Raw genomic sequence first — 17,988 nt, 5'->3', positions numbered from 1 at the left:
AGTACAAATTATATTCTGGCTTTTAGAAAGCATAGGTTTTAGAACCCTACTCAGATTAGTTTCTGCTCGTTTTGAGTTTGACTCGTTTACATATTTTAATTTATGTTTGTTTTGGGTTTCAATTATTTATTGATACTGATTGTGGTAGTTGTATGCTTGGTAGATTATTTCATTCTATTTTTCTTCATTTTTAGTTTAATGGAGTTCTTTATTTTTATTTTTTGAAAAACTTATTTTGCGGAAAATGTTTTTTCTAATTAATTAGAGCAAGAGGATGCATGCAAAAATTGGTCAAGCTCTTCAACATATTTGTTTTCAAGGGGTCTGGTGGAGAGAATTCGGCCTCATAGAAAGATTACTAGTCAGATAAAGTCGTCATGTCGTCATTACTAGTCAGATAAAGTCGTCAGGAATATCGTCATCGGAAAGATATATCTTACTCCTCCTTATTCATTCTTTATCTTTATTTATTCCTTACTCATAATCCTATTCTCCATCCCTCAAATTAATTCAAAATAAATCCATTTGACTACTTAGAATATTGTATAAAAATAGACAGACGGCAAACTTATTTAGCATTTTATTATCATTATAGATACATGTGGTACAACAAAGCTTTCCTGTTTCATTGATGAATTGAAAGAAAATTCGTCTTATAAACATGTCATAAACAAGACCAAAACTGAGAAAATCAGCAGCAGATCAAGACATTTAGTCGAAGTTACCTCTCAACATGCCACCACTCTAAGCGCACCTTTCACCCCATCAAGCTTGCGTGCAGACAGGGCTGCAGCTGATCTTAAAAGAATAACAGAAGTGTGTAAAAAATATAAGGGTACAGAATATGATGAAAATCCTTCCAACGTAAGCCACTGGCATTCAAGTGTTGATGATGAACACAGACTTATTTATTATTATATTCCAAAGGTAATTGAACGACAATCTCTGGCTACCTTCTGCAAAAGGACTTTTCTGCTACCCAAAATCAAAATTAAATCATTTAAATTTTTTAAAGTTTCAATTTAGACGGGTTGTCAAAGACGTTTGTGAGAGGTTTCAACAATTGAATATAGAGGCTTTTTTGATAAACCAGAAAAAAAGAGGCACATCAATACTTCTCATTCAAAAAGGAGATTTTTCTTATTGCTCAAGATGTAATCCTCCTATATCAGTTATAGTCCGAACCTTAAGAAAAATTTGTACATTATTAGAATAATATACGTCACTTTCTACCCTCGTATCGCTGGCTAACGCTACGTTGACAAAGTGAATGCAGAGGTTATTTAACTGCCTATAGGCAAATAGCTCAAACAATCAAAGCGCACTACTGTTTTACTTCAAGTCCGTTACCAGATGATTTTTGCGATGAGATGATTTGCTGAAGATTGGAATTGTTGGGCGATAATTTGACTAAACGATATATCGATGTCTTCATTTTCTATATTTGTTATGTATCCGATCTTTTTTTTTTTTCCAAAATTAATTAGCTCTTCGCTTTGCAAAAGTTTAGTAACAAAAATTGTAATTAAAGAGTTTTTTGCAAAATTTTTTTCCAAAAATTGAATAATATAAAGACAAGATTCGATAAGAATCAAGATAAAAATCAAGATAAAATCTAGATTTGGAAATACGCGGGCTCAGCCTCCGGATAAAGAAAAATAAACTACTGGCTATTTTCAGCTAAAAGAAAGGATCAACAATAAAACTTAAACGAACAGAAATTATCACGTATATGAGGAAGATACCCCTTGCATAATACATCACTCTTCACGCTAACGTTATTTACAATGTTCGAAGGCTATCTTATTCTAACTTAACGAATCTTGTGTTTCACTTGTTGTTCGTAAAGGATTGGGATACAAAGATATACTTTAGCGTAAAGAGCAAAATGTTTAAGAGGGGGCATCCCCCATACCCAACCACTGAAAATTCCCCAGAGAAAATTTTCCTCCCGAAAAATGTCTGTTTACTTCCCAATAACAAATACTATGTGTAAGCAATAGGCAATAGCCTTTTCTTTTTGAATTAAATGAAAAAAAACAAGTTTTTTAACTGAAAGTAAGGAACGACACTAAAACTCGAAACGAACAGAAATTACTCCGTATATGAAAGGTGCTCTCCTCAGCGCCTCGCTCTTTATACTAAAGTTTGACTCTTTGTCATAACTCTACTTTTTAAAACAATCAAAACTTTAGCGTAAAGAGTGAGGCGTTGAGGAGGGGACAACCCCTTTTTATATACGGAAATATTTCTGTTCGTTTTAGGTTTTAATGTTGCTCCTTACTTTCAGTTAAGAAAAACTTATTTTTCGTATTTAATTTCTGAACGTTTTTCAACTAATGCAGGTTCGAATTTGGCTCAACGTAAATGAAAAATTAAAACCGAATTTACCAACTAATTTTGGAAGATTTATTCCTTATATGGAGAGTTGTCCCTTCCTTATTATCCTTACTCGCTAAAGCTGTTAGCACTTTAAAAAAACGGGGGCTTTTAAAAAGCCCTCGTTTTTCAGTATACGCTCTTAAAAAATTGGAAACAAAGTCAAACTTTAGCGTAAAGAGCAAGGTATTAACGAGGGAGGCACCTTTCACATATGCAGGAGGCAGCCCAAACGGAAATCTTCTTCGGTGAAATTTCAACCAGCACAAAGTAAGCCTTCTCGTCGTAAAATTCCCTCCAGACAGTTCCATCCTCACCGAGAATCCCCCTCCCTATAAAATTGCTTGGGAACAATTCAGCCTGAAAAATTCTCCTTAGTATTCTTTCATTTGAATAAAACTTGAGTGAGTGGCGAATAATACACAAGTACCAAAATTGTTTCCCCCTACGGAAAATAAGAAACCGAGAATCAAGAAATTGTTCAAATGTTTCAGAATCTATGCTTACCTATAACTAAAATCTTCCATTATCCATTAATACAGATATTTTTTAGCATCAAAAGGATTTTACAACATTTCACAGAATCAAGAAACATTTGCATAGTTTCTTGATTCTGCGAAATGTTGTAAAATCCATTTGGTGCTAAAAAATATCCGTATTAATTGATAATGGAAGATTTTAGTTACATACAAACTGATAAAACATAGATTCCAATACATTTGAATAGTTTCGTAATTCTGTGAAATGTAGTAAAATCCTTTTGATGCTGTAAAATATCTGTATTAATTAATAATAGAAGATTTTAGTTGCATGCAAACCGCAAAAGCACAGATTCTGAAACATTTGAATAGTTTCTTGATTTTGTGAAATGTTGTAAAATCCTTTTGATGCTAAAAAATATGTGTATTAATTGATAACGGAAGATTTTATTGCATGTATACTGCCAAAGCATAGATTTTGAACCATTTCAATAGTTACATGAAAACTGCAAAAGCATAGATTCTGAAACATTTGAATAGTTTCTTGATTCTGTGAAGTGTTGGAAAATCCTTTTGATGCTAAAACATAAATAAAAAAAATAATAAAAAAAGTTGAATAATTTTGTCCAAAAAGTCCAAAAAATTCCAAGTCAGAAAAAAAGAAAAGTGTCACTACAAACATTATTTTTCCAATATTAAAAATCACGACTCACATATCTATATCATTCTCGTTTTGCATATCGAAAACATTAAATGTTAATTTTTTTTGGTTTTAAGCATATTTCATGTCATTGTAAGACATTTAAAAAAAAAGTTGATAAAAATGTCTATGTTAACAAAAAATATAAAAGTTAAAAAAAAAGTTAAAAAATTAAACTTAAAAAAAGTGAAAAATAGGAGGGGGGAGAGAGGCCAAAACTTTTACTTTTGTATTATACAGACCACAGCCTAGAAGTGCAAGCTAGGTCAAATCACAAGATCTTTTCTTGGCAACTACGACTTTATTAGTTTCAACTTTTTAGGATACTCCAATACCAAACAATATTTTATATTAGCCGCACTCCTCACTTGGTACTTGTATATTATAGCGACCACAGCCAAGGAGTGAAACTAGGTCAAACGAATCAATCGACTGGTGAATGATGAATATATTCTAATATTTATGTCACGTGGCGTGGGAGTCATCACCCCCTCAGACTTACGCTTAGATGATAAGCAATTTTAACCCTTTACCACTTTCATTCAATCCAATTAAAAATAAGAATATTATCGTCCTCTGGTTTCATCCTATTATTCAAATCATTAATCAAGACCATTCAGACCAGAATTATGCAAATTAGAAACCTTTTGATATCTGTAATAATGTACGCAATACCGGACGAGATCTGAGATACCTTTAAACTACAGGTTATTAACCTGTTTGACAACTAATGGCCCAGAAACCTGTCTGGTTTGGCCGAGAAACATGTCTGGTAGATTTTATTTTCGTAGAATATATTGATAGTTACTACTGTTTTCGGGGGGGGGGAGGGTATTTTCCGTGTGGGGACAGTATTTTCACGAGGAGTACTTTCATCGGGGGTATTTTTATTTGGAGTATTTTCCACGCAGTGGGGGGGGCGTGTAAACGCCTAAAACCATGAGGAGGATATCCCCTCCACAATACCTCGCTCTTCACGCTAACGTTATTTATAATTTTTAAAAAGCTTCTTATTCTAATTTAACGAACCTTGTGTTTCACTTGTTGTTCGCAAGGGATTGGGACACAAAGTCATGCTTTAGCATAAAGAGCGAAGTAATTTAAGAGGGGCATCCTCCACATCCCACCACTGAAAATTTCCCCAGATAAAATTCGCCTCTTCGAAGAATGTCTGTTTACTTCCCAATAACAAATGCTCTGCGTAAGCAATAAGCAATGGGGTTTTCTTTTTTGAATTAAATAAAAAAAAACAGTTTTTTTTACCTGAAAGTAAGGAACAACACTAAAACTTAAAATGAACAGAAATTATTCCGTATATGAAAGGTGCTGTTCCCGCCTCAAGGGGTTGTTTTCTCCTCAACACCTTGCTCTTTACACTGTAGTTTGACTCTTTGCCTCAACTCTATTTTTTAAAACAATGAAAACTTTAGCATAAAGAGCGAGGCGTTGAAGAGGGGACAGCCCCTTTTGTATACGGAATAATTTCTGTTCGTTTTAAGTTTTTTGACATCGCTTCTTGCTTTCAGTAAAAAAACATGTGTTTTTTTTTATTTAATTTCTTAACCTTTTTCAACTGATGCAGTTTACAAATTTTGGGAGATTTATTTCGTATATGAAGGGTTGCCCCCTCCTTATTACCGTTTTCTTCAAGTTAAAGCTGTTAGAACTTTTGGAAAGCTTCCTATTCTAATTAAACGGTCCTTGTGTTTCAGTAAATGCTCTAAAAAAATATTCCATTCATCTTTCACCTGGTCAAATTTTAAACTCTCGAGTTTAGTATTCAACTGTTCTTGAAAAGTATTCAACTGATCCTAAAAACCAACTCCTGATCTTCTATGATCATTATTTCAATTAGTTTCCCCATTGAAAAAAAAAATAATTAACACGCTTCTGTCATCTGTCTTCTGGCAAAAATAGCAAAATTCCACGCTTTTACAGATGCTTTTCATTAAGAATCCTTTAACTTTAGAGGGCATTACTCCCTATTTCAAAAATATCGTAACTTCTGATGGGTAACTCTAAACTTTATGAATCCTATATATCTGAAATCAGCATAATAATTTGCTTCTTTTGATGTATTTATTGATATTAAGAATCCATTTTTTACAGTTTTGGTTACTTTTGAGCCGAGTCGCTCCTTGCTTACAGTTCATTACCATGAACTCTGACTACTGTCGTTGATATATTTTTTTTTTTATCAAATTACATAACATTCTTGCAAATTCGGTTTCTCTGCATAAGCGTGATCACATCCCTAAGCGAATCTCTAAATAATACCGTAAATAATTAATGCATACATAATAATATAAATATGCTAATATTATATATAATAATACTGCAATCATATTATTATAATAGATAATAATATAATATAAATATTATTAGAATATGAATATAGAAACAATATTAATAAATTTGCGTGCAAATAAATTATTAATAACAATTACTAATTTTAAAGTAAGAAGGCAACATTTTATTAAACTTACATTTATGCATTAACGTTTAGTACTTGGGTCTGTTTATCCTTATAACAAAACTACAGTGAGAACTAAGGTTGACTTCACTGCAGTCCATGAGTGCGGTCAGAACGCAGTCATCTCTTCATCCTTCATTCTAAACTATCCTTCATCTAAAGAACAAATCCTCGTTTAAAATTGTAATGGATTCAACAATAAAAAAAAGCAATTGCAGAGTATTACTTGTGCATACGATGTAATAAACATATTAAAACAGACATATTGGATGGGTGGGTACTGCTGGCACCATTTATTGGATGTGTAATGTACGGGGGTCACCACTTTTAAGGCAAAAATGGCGCAAAGAGTTGCTATGCCACTTACTGGAGGGGGAGATCCCTCGTCGGCCCAGAATAGTGGGATTTCCGCGGTTACTCCAACGGTTCCGTATTTACTAGCGTGATTAGATGGTCCAGGGCCACATTTAAAAGCCAAGGTTTACCGATAAGATCTCTAACTATCTCTTTAGACACGACCTAGGCTGAAAAGTTAAAAGAGTAAGTAGTATAAATATTCTTACTGTATTCAAGACACGCTATGAAGAACTCTAAATGGAACTAAAGGTAAAAATCTTACATTTAACCAATACACTTTAAGACGCGCGCTTGCGCGCGCACCTTTGACCTAAGTCGATGAATGGCCGAATCAAATCAGACTCACAGCATCCTTTGAAGCTTTTTCAAACTCTAAATTTAAGCTGTATGAGTCATCGCTCAACTGGCTTTTTCAGACACTCGCTAATTAGTGGATTCTTCAAACATCGTAATAAAAGCTTTCCTGGGGTTTAGATATTTAACATAAATGAAGTTAAATTTATAAAATGACATTTTTCTGAAACAAAAGGGGCCACAGGTCCCAACAACTCCCTCCTAAGAAAAATGACCGCCATCACGCCATGGGTCAGAGCACAAAACAGAAACATAAAATAAATAACACCAACTTCAAAATCACCAAACTTGCTTATCTTCTCTTCTTTTCACCGCTTGGCTCAGGATTCGTCGCCATCCCCACGTCTCCGCCGTAGAATCCACCATGGTCTAGACCGTCTAACATCCGCATTTGGTCTCGAAAATCGAAGTCCCCAAGATTGGTAGAAATTCATAGTGCACAGCACAATCAAAAACAAAAATTTTCTTGCTCTCACGAATTTACATTTGAGAGGAGCAGAGAATCAGTTCCTGGTACTTTCGATGATGCCAGCCATCTTGAAAAATTTGACTGCACTAGCCTCTTAATTTCCATCTGTGGAAACAACCCCACATCTCAATGAAAAAGTAAATTGCCCCTTGACGCAATTTCAAACAATCCAAGGCCGAAAATACACAGGCCTGTGAAAACGATAGGAGTTAAGGACAATGAAGTAAGAATCTGAGCAAACCTTGAATCGCTTTTTTCTGGGTCTTATCCCCTAAAATAATTGAATGAATAATGCTCGGCGATGACGGATGAAGATGAAATTGAATACTGGAAAGACAAGATTTCAGTAAAGGGACCACAACTTGTCCGCCAGTTGTGCATTGAGGAAAAGGACAATCTTTCACGTTCTCCCGCAGGGGATCTTCCCCATGGGATTCCTCCCCCTCAAAAAGGAACAAACCCTCTTTTGAGTTGATCAGACCAATATCAGATTCCTTCCCAAATTTCTTCGATCCAACCCAAAATTCAGTACCTTTCAATCTTTTGCGTAACCTGTTGTTGACAAGTCAATTCTATGTCAGGATTATCTGTAGTTTCTCTTAATTTGTCATGGGTCTTCTCCTCCCTCCTAAGTTTTTCCGTTTTATTGTAATTTTGCAATTTTCCCTGTGGGTCTTGGACCTCTTTGTCTCCTCTATTATTTATTTTATCTAGGAACAGCCCAGATAATTTTTTATTTTTCTCCACAGCATACTGAATCTACAAAGTGTGTCTTTTTTCTACACTTCTCTTTTCATCTCTACTTTTCTCAGTTTTGTCATTCGCGCAAAATAAATAATTATCGTTAAATCTGATTTGGACTCCAGTGTCCACCATCTTTGACTGCATTTCTTCATTGTAGCTCCGTTTAATATCTCTTTTCTCCCTCTTAGTTTTATTTTGTTTTATAGTAGCATTAAATAAATCGTCATGAAATCTGAATTGGACTCCAGTGTCCATCTTCGACTGCCTTTCTTTATTGTAGTTCCGCTTAATATCTTTCTTCTCTCTTTTAGTCTTTTTTATTCTTACCGCAGCAACAAACATTTCGTCATCAAATGGGAAAAGAATTCGGACATTTGGTTTTTCATATTCGACTAAAATTTCTCGAACTTTCTGAGGAAAAGCGCGTACAATAAATTTCGTCTCATTTTTCTTTGGTTTCATTTTGGCCTATACTTGTTAGCGTCTCCTATTCATTAAAAATGTTTTCAAGTTATCCATTTTCTGGAAATTTTCCCGAAAAATCATTCTCGCGCGTCTTTTTTTCAATATCTTTCGGTCTTTTTATTTCTGCATCCCATTTTTGTGGATTATCAATATGTTGAACACGCGTATCAAGTTTTTTGTTTTTTCGACAGGGCGACGTAGCCTCCCAATTTGTTTTATGGGCCGGTACACCTCCCCGCCTTGTCAACGAAGTAGCATGATTTTCCGTTTTAGCATTTAATGTGTAATAAATGTCTGATAATCTCTCACTCATTGACGTTCCCTTACGGGCTTCAATTTTTTTCATGCGAGCCTGATGATATATTGCATTGGCTTGTCTATCTTTTTCAATTTTGTCCATACAGGCCTGATGAAGTATTTCATTGGCTTGACTATCTTTTTCAATTTGATCTATCTCATCCTGTAATTTTTTCATATACTCTAGGTGCTTTCTTTCCTCTACATCTTTGGCTATCCTCTCAGCCTCTTCCTTTCGTTCTCTTTCTTGTCTATCTTTCTCTCTTTCTTTCTCCATGAAATTTAATAGGTGTTGTGTCATATCTATTTGGGTATTTTTTCGTGAGCTCCTTCTGGAAATTGAACTTCTACTACTCCTGCTACTTGGCATTCTCTGAATCTCACTGTCTTTATATTCTCTTAATTCGTTTTCTGACTCTGTTCGTTGTATAATATTTTCTTTTACTCGTAACTCCCCTTCATTTGGCACAGCCTCTGAGGGGTTAGTTCGTTTTGTTTTTTCACATATCCTTCCTAAGTTTTTTTCGTACCCCCTCATTTTACCGCGTATACTTCTTTAGGGAATAACGACTTCTTTCACAACTAGCAGTTTCACGCGAGTGAAATATATCTCCGAAAAACGAATTAACAGGGGTTGGGCGAGAAAATAAACTAAAAAACAGAACGAATATTCAATTAGTGAATTAGCTGAACTAAACTAAAAAAGTAGAAGAACCATGCAAAATAAATTATGTATACTCTCCAGATACTCCTACTCTACATATAATCCTCTTTTGGGCAGATTCCTCAATTTGGCTGGTACCTCCCACCTTCCTTGTCCAATGTGCGCACAAACTGACAAATTCTCTTAATTTGCCGTCCTCAATACTCTTATAACCTTCGTCACTGAAGATTATTTCTAAGCCCGCCAATTCACTCAAATAATAACCCAACTTTCAACGTTTTCTTATCTGTCATTAAACCCTTTAATATTTTTAAATACGGAGATTCCCCCACTGTAAACTCAACTCATTAATTTCACGTTTTTCTTTTTTATATTTGTCTAACAAGGTACACAACCCATTATAGACCTTCATCATTCTATTAATTGATTGAGCATTTTTGTCTTTTTATATGTTACCACAATAGGCTACTTTCTAGGCCAAATTAATCCGTCTCTTCGAAAGCACAAAATTCTTTTGCTATCAGTGCTGTTGACAGGTCCTTTTCTAGCTGCCACCACTTATTGGAGTGTAAGTACCGCTGGCATAACTTATTGGATGTGTAATGTACGGGGGTCACCACTTTTAAAGGCAAAAATGGCGCAAAGAGTTGCTATGCCACTTACTGGAGGGGGAGATCCCTCGTAGGCCCAAAATAGTGCGATTTCCGCGGTTACTCCAACGGTTCCGTATTTACTAGCGTGATCGGATGGTCCAGGGCCACATTTAAAAGCCAAGGTTTACCGATAAGATTTCTAACTATCTCTTTAGACTCGACCTAGGCTGAAAAGTTAAAAGAGTACATAGTATAAAAATTCTTACTGTATTCAAGACACGCTATACAAGAACTCAAAACGAAACTAAATGCAAGACTATTAGAATTAACCAATATTCTTTAAGACGCGCGCGGGCGCGTGCACCTCTGACCAAAGGCAATGAATGGCTGAGTCAAATCAGACTCAAAGCATCCTTTTAATCTTTTTCAAACTCTAAATTTAATCTGTATGAGTCATCACTCAACTGGCTTTTTCAGACACTCGCTAATTAGTGGATTCTTCAAACATCGTAATAAAAGCTTTCCTGGGGTTTAGATATTTAACATAAATACAGTTAAATTTATAAAAAGGACATTTTTCTGAAACAAAAGGGGCTAAAGGTCCCAACAAGACACATATGACAACCAGAGCTCATTGAATTTGAAGCCATCCGGTATCTTGCACCTTATCACCTTTTCGCCTGCACTTATCACCTGCCTTATCACCTGCAGCCCCACTCATATATGGACTATTTTTTTTTTCTTTTTCAGTATTTTCTGTTGAAAAAACTGATTTTTCTAAATTTTAAGTTCTGATCGTTAATTAGATGATGTCGGCAAGTCCTGCTCCCTCAAGGTGGTTTCGGGAACCACCCCCTGTCCCCACTCTGCACCCACCGACACTCTTTTATAATTAATTATTGTAAGTTAAAATAAAGCTTACTATTAAATCGCCATTCTGTTTCAAGAGTCACTCATAAGGAATTGGGATAAAAAGTCAAACCTTACGGTTAATTAAAAGCACACGTAAGCTATATACAAAACTATACTAAAGTATAGGTAATAATTTCTGTCCATTTTAAGTATTGCTCCTTACTTTCAGTTAAAAAAACTTTTTTTTTTAATTTAATTTCTAATCGTTCTCAAATGATACCGGGAAATCTGGCACTCCTCCATGAAATTCCTTCCGCCATGGAAAAATCCCAAAAATGTTTCTTGTGCACTTTCATTTAAAAAAGACTTTAATTTCTGATTGTTTTTAAAATCATGCCGGTAATCCCCTAAATGAAAAGTTTCCCAACAAAAGCACGAAAAATGGCATTCTCTAGCAAATATATATTTTTTTTTTGGGGGGGGGGGGGTACAAAAGAAACTTTTAAAAACGCATCATAAATGTTAAATTGATATCTACTCCCTAATGATTTCTGGGTATATTTCTGGTCTACGCTGTTATTCTGTAAGTCAAGAAAAACATTAAACCAAAAAACGAGCAGAATTTACTCCGTAAAGGAGGGGGATTGCCACTTCCTTTTCCACACCTCCACATCAAGGTCAAAGAAACTTTAAACTGTGCTCGTTACATCAGAAATTGCGAGTTCTAGTCCTCTTTTTTAAGTCCAAAGGGATTGGAGACCAGCCAGCTGTGTGGGGGTGATATTTTCTCTGTTTTTTTTTCTGGGGGGGGGGGCATTTTTCTTGGGGGGCTATTTTTCAAGGGGTGTATTTTCCGGGGGCAGGGGGTAAACGCCGACCACCGAAAAAAAGACAATGAAAGAAAAAAAAGACCGCTAATATCTTTAGAAGCGTCAAACGAGGCATGCTTAATGCCGATAAAACTAGAAAAGAACAGAAACGTCTAACAATAAGAAAAAAGGAACTGCAACTAATCAAGTGAAGAAGAGAAGGGGAAAATTAGAATTGCTCGTCAATAAAATTAAAAGTAATTAAAATCTAACCTGTATTAGACTGGACTCTTATTACCTGGATGGGGTTGGAGTAGCTTAAATACATATGGTTTGCTTTTTTTGTGTGGACGGGGGGGGGGGCAATTTTTTGGGCTGTTTCTTTAAAAAAAAGTGTTTTTTCTAGTTTTCTTATCTCTTCTTGCGCTGTTCTTGCTGTTCCATTCTTCCGGTTTCGTATTGGTGTCGTTTTATTCTTTTGTTGTCCTAATATGAATTAACAAATTAGTCTTAAAAGGAGTTCATCTAAAATTGAATATGCAAATCAAGCTTAAAAAAAAACAAAATATCTTACAATTGTAGCATTAATGAAGCCCAAAACGAACCAGACTAAATAAACAATCATAGCAAACAAATACAACATGTGCTAACATAAATGAATAAATAAATCTCAAAACGAATAAAGCTTTAATTAAATATGCGAATCAAGATTGAAACGAACAAAAATCATTACAAACAAGAGTATGGGTACTGCCTCCTTCCCTAACTGTAACAGTATAAAACCTACTGCGTAATTGGCGCTTTACTGAAAATGAACTATATTACAAATATATTTTTAAATACTCATTACAATATTGAAAATAAAAATGAAATTACAGTAAAATTGTATTTTCAAGTTATGGGCTTTTCAGCAGCTGATACCCTATCTCAAATATTTAGTTTAATCTTATTCCTTCCCTAAACCGTTCACGACAAATTTAGTTTCACTACAAGAATTTAGCTAATGCCTCCTTCCCTAACTGTATAAATCTAAAGCCTACTGTGTCATTGGCGCATCATTGAAAGCGAACTATATTGCGAATTCCAGTTCCAGTTGTAACAGCATTGAAATGAAAATTAAAATTGGACTACTCAAATTTTACATATTAAATTTATTTATTATAAAAAAGAATTTTACTTTTTTAATTTTATTTATTTAGATAGAATTAAATCTTTAGCCTCCTTATGGTGTATTAAACGCTAAATGTATATTAAATGCGTTTATATCTTGAGGCAATTAAATGTTCCTCCTTTCTTTACAAAACATTACATTCAGATGCCTACTGGTACAGAAATTTTAGCCCACTTCCCCACTGCATATGTGGGCGTTTCTGGCAGATAACAAGCTGAACATGTTTCGATGTAATCAGATTCCAACCCAGGTGTTTAGCCTTTTGGGATAATGGGTTTTGACTATAACTGATATTTGAACTGGAATTCTTCTCTGTAAGGTTTTTGACCATGGTCATTGCAGTATGATGATGACCATAGTACAGCTTTCTTTTACATCCGACACAATTTTAAAGGGGTTTTTGTTTGGCACAAGGTACAAACAATGCTTTGGGATTAAGCTCACGAATCCTAGCTTTTACCACTGAATGTACTCCAGCCAGTGTTGGAGCGTTGTCGTAGCCCTTTCCTCGACACACTGCTATATCCAGACCATTTTCTTCAATAGCATTTGAAAAATCCTGTTTAATGTCCACGGCACTTTTTCCTGTAAGCTAATAATAGTCTAAAACTGACTCCTTTACTTCAAATTTCTTGTTCTCAGTGTACAAGTAACGAATTACTTCACTCATCTGATCAATGTGCGAGGCCTTGGGTGTGCCGTCAAACACTATACTAAAATACTTTGCCTTTTTAATATCAGTTATAATCTTTTCCTTTACCACACAACCAAGAAGTAAATGAACTTATTCTGAGTAGTAGGGGACAAATAGGTTGTCAAACTTTGTGTGCGTTTGATTGCTCTGAAAGTTCTAGTTTGGTCAAGTGCTCTCTGAGTACACGATCATACTTTGATAACAGTTCAATCAGCTCTAAGAAATGCCCCTTGTTTTCCGATAGTACATTTACCCTTTGTCCACAAAATGGAAGATTTGGACCAGCTAAAAACAAAGTGACATCTAACAGTCTTTTTAAAATGTCTCTCCATTTTCATTTTTCTGTTTCAGCAGCCGCTTGGTTTGCTATATCAATTCTTTTATTGGCATTTAGATTTAAATTTAGATTTAGGCTTTAAAGTTTTCCACTTTTTATAGCAACTGTCATGTTGATCAGAGGTTTCATGATTCTGAACTTTTGGATTAAATTTTCACCAAGCTTCAAAACCAGGTACAAATTTAGATGTGATTGGGTTATTCAAACTTTCGTTTATAGAAAATAGTCTACAACAAAAGCAGTACGAGTTGTGAGTTTTACTGGAATATAAAAGGGTATATAAAATTTTATATAAAAATGGTATTTTCAGACAAAATCTGCCAACAAATTTGAAAACTGCCAGGTAGAATTGCTACTATTCCACCCAACTTTTTGCACGGTGGACCCTAATCAATCATAAGCCCTTTTAGACCAATTTGTGTCACCCCTCCAGGACTGGTACCTGGGATGGTCCGCCCCCTCTGCACCCCCTTCCTACGCTACTCTTTGCAGGGAATGTTTTCTTTATTTTATTTTGGCAGCTATGCAATTCCTGTCCTAATAAAATGAGTTAAGATAGCTTACAGACCAATTTCTAAATGTTCATTAAGCAGTATTTTATTTAGAACCAAACACAGTTATATGTATATGAGGGGAGGTCCAACACTGTATGAAATTCTAGAGATTTTCTGTTTCAAAAGGAATCATAGTAACACAGCGCTACTGGAATGAATGTAGGAACGTATCTTAAGATATCAGAGATGTTTTGTACTAATATTCCACATATACTCCGTAAGATTACATAGCCTGGCGTATTAACTTATGCTAGTTTGAGAGAACCATATGAGAACACTATTGTAACGAAGGTAGTAATGTACCTTAAGTTACTAGACATGTGTTGTTCTAGTATTCTATATGTGCTCAGTTAATGTAAGGTCTTAAATTATGCTAGTTTTACTAATATTATCTATTTTGATTCTTAACATTATGTAAAGGAAAGTCTTAAACTATGTTAGTTTGAAAGAACCATAAAGCACCACTATTGAACAAATATAGTAACATGCCTTAATCTGTAAGACTTATGTTGTAGTAATATTCTATATATGCTTCGTAAGTTTATAAAACGTCTTAAATTATGTTAGTTTAAAAGAACCATAACACCGCACTACTGGAATGAAGATACTAACATACCTTAATCTGTGAGACATATTTTGTGCTAATATTCGATATATGCTTCGTAAGTTTACATAACGTAACGTAAAGTCTTAAATATGTTTGTTTGAAAGAACCATAACACAGCACTATTGGAACGAAAGCAGTAAAGTGCCTAAAGTAAAAAGACATGTGATGCACTAGTATTTTGTATGAGCTCCGTAATATTATGTAACGTAGAGTTGAGTCTTTAACACAAAACTTTTGAAATGAATGTAGTAACGTGCCTGAAGGGATCAGGCATGTTTTGTCTAATATTTTATATGTGCTCTGAATGATTGTATAGATATTATATAGATTTCGTAAGATTACATAGACTATAGCATATAAAGCATATCTAATACCTTGAGGCACGATACTAAATTCATTCGGTAGTACTGTTCTATGGTTCTTTCAAATTAGCATAATTCAAGACTTTACGTTGCGCATTTTTGCAGACTTTACGTTGCGCATAATATTTATGTAATATTATGGAGTGCATATAAAATAATAGTACAAAACATGTCTGATACCTTAAAGCCCGTCACTAGCTTGTTTTGATATACAGCATAAGATTGTTCCTTGATGAAGCAACCAATCTTATATCCTATTTCCATACTTGCTTTAGCCTAGGCTTGATATGGCGCTTCATTTCTGCCTCGTCTTGTAACGTTGATAGAATAGATGGCATTCTAATATCGACCTATTTTTAACAGTTGTTAGGCAATTTCCCAGAATTCTAAAACTTTCTAGGAATTAAGTCCAGTCTCTGTTACAGCTTACCTAGGCAATTTGAATTCAATTTCTAATTTTTTAGACTGGCTGCTCCCTCTGGAAATCAATATTTGCCATTCTAACAAAGCAGTCAAATGAAACTGATGCAGTAAACATCAAACATTATGATGTACATTTCAGAATGAAGTTCCCAAGCCTTTACAAATTGGATCAAGACGAGACAGAGAGAAAACTAAATTCCTATTTTGTCTTTGCCGTTGTCCGTCATCCTTTTGAGCGTCTTGTATCTGGTTACAATGACAAGCTGGGTGATCCAGGGGAAAAATATTTTCAACGCACTTACGGTACACGTATAATAAAAGAATATAGACGTGGAGCGACCCGAAAAGAGATTAAAAGCGGAAAGCCAACATTTTCTGAGTTTGTGGAATTCCTTATAAATCCGAAAACAGTAAAAACATACAAAATAGATAGCCATTGGGCTCAATATTACAAAATAATCCACCCGTGTTTCATCAAATATGATTATATTGTTCGATTTGAACATATGAAGGAAGATACCCAGTTCATATTAGATTCAAGAAACTTGAGCAGCATAGTGAAGTTTACCTATAAGGATCCTGTGACCTCTAGTGACAAGTTAACAAAGTTCATGCGGCAGCTGACAATTAGTCAATTATATAAACTATATGATTCATATAAATTTGATTTTGAACTGTTTGGATATGATTTTGACATACATAATTACATTTAAAGGTCTAGTATCTTAAGATAGCCTGACCAATGCCTGCATTTCAACGCCTTGCCCAACGCATGAAAAAATAACTCAGCCTAAATTCGTATTCGGGCTTTCATCCAATTGGGTTTCTTCTAGGGACTGCCAACTTTCAATATTTTTCGGCAATATGATTTTACCTTCTTATGCTTTTTATTACTGTCAATAAAATAATTGACAGATATAAGATAGATTAGCATTTATTAGTAGATTTGTTTTTGTTTTGTTTTAATAGCCTGGCTTTTCTTCACTTACACTTCACCATAAATAAGGGAAATCGAGTAAATAAGATGATCATCATAAGTAAAGTAAGAGGATTTTTGAAGCTAAATGGTCTCTTTTAATGTTGATTTTCACGACCATATTTTAAAGGTAGAAAATTGATATTAACAGTTCTAATAGGATGGAAAACCGTGCTTTGATTGCAAAGGAACCCAATAAGAAACATAACTTTAAAACTTAGCTTATAATTGACAAGATGCCGTAGTGCCATACAATGCCACTCATAAGATTCCATTTTTTTTTAATAAAATGTTGAACCAAAGCCTTGCTTCTATTATCTATCACGCTTCATATTGAAAACTTAGAAACTAGTTTTGTGACCGTAAAATTAAAATAGATTTTATTAAAATAAATCAAATTAAAAGGAAAAATAAAATCGCCTAAACTAAAATAAATTTTAAGCACCAAGGACAGTGAAAATGATTTATGATCGTTCGAATCAGTTTTGTGGATATTTATACAATTATATATATCGGTAACATTTAGAAAACATGAAAAATTCAATTTTTACTAGGAAAAGCGTCCATATGAAGTAATAGAGTTTTGGGAGCACTGAATGCAAGCCTTGATATATTGAAAGGTGTTTTAAATATGAGCATAAAATAAACTTGAAACAAATGGCGCCGAGCTTAGGAGGACGTAACTTCCTGTTAAAGGATTAGTTGTAAATGGGAATCAACGCATTGTGAATGTTTGATTTTCATGGGAACAAAATGTTGTCAAATTTAATAACTTAGTTTTACTGATTAATTTTTATGGTTCAACGCCGCAACAATAACGAAAATGTGGCACTGCTCTAAAAAAATTTGTAAGTTTGAAACAACCAAAAAAAATCTTAGAAACTTTTGGTTTTTGGATATAAATAGACCCAAGAGAATATGAAAATCAAGCTTAAAAAGGAAAAAAAATATTTTCCTATTGAAGTATAAATGAAACTTAAAACGAACAGAAATTAAATAAACAATCAATGCAAACAAACATACAGTAGACATTAATGTAAATTAATAAATAAATCTTAAAACGAGTGAAACTTAAATTGAATATGCATATCAAGCTTGAAACGACCAAAAATCACTACAAACAAGAGTTTGGGTATCATCTCTTTCTCTCACTGTAAAAGTCTATAACCTAATGCGTCATTGGCGCTTTACTGAAAACTGTATGCGTCTTGAACAGTCTTGGAAAGTAT

General features: G+C 34.3%; 1 protein-coding gene across 5 annotated transcripts in view; it reads left to right on the top strand.

Moving 5' to 3' along the window:
- The window catches only part of LOC148951791 (carbohydrate sulfotransferase 11-like), a 45,404-nt gene extending 27,737 nt beyond the window's left edge, over positions 1-17,667 (top strand). For all 5 annotated transcript variants that reach the window (XM_089088722.1, XM_089088719.1, XM_089088720.1 and 2 more), the window contains 2 exons: positions 596-927; positions 15,825-17,667. In XM_089088722.1, coding sequence (XP_088944848.1) covers positions 596-927; positions 15,825-16,496 — 1,004 coding nt within the window. In that variant the 3' untranslated portion in view covers positions 16,497-17,667. The remainder of the gene's footprint in view (positions 1-595; positions 928-15,824) is intronic.
- Positions 17,668-17,988: the final 321 nt, after the last annotated feature.

This window comes from Artemia sp. Qi Xiang Cuo, chromosome 5, assembly GCF_049724085.1.
Source record: "Artemia sp. Qi Xiang Cuo chromosome 5, ASM4972408v1, whole genome shotgun sequence".
Lineage (NCBI taxonomy): Eukaryota > Metazoa > Arthropoda > Branchiopoda > Anostraca > Artemiidae > Artemia > Artemia sp. Qi Xiang Cuo.
The sequence above is the reverse complement of the archived record's forward strand: the minus strand, read 5'-3'. Positions and strand labels throughout refer to the sequence as shown.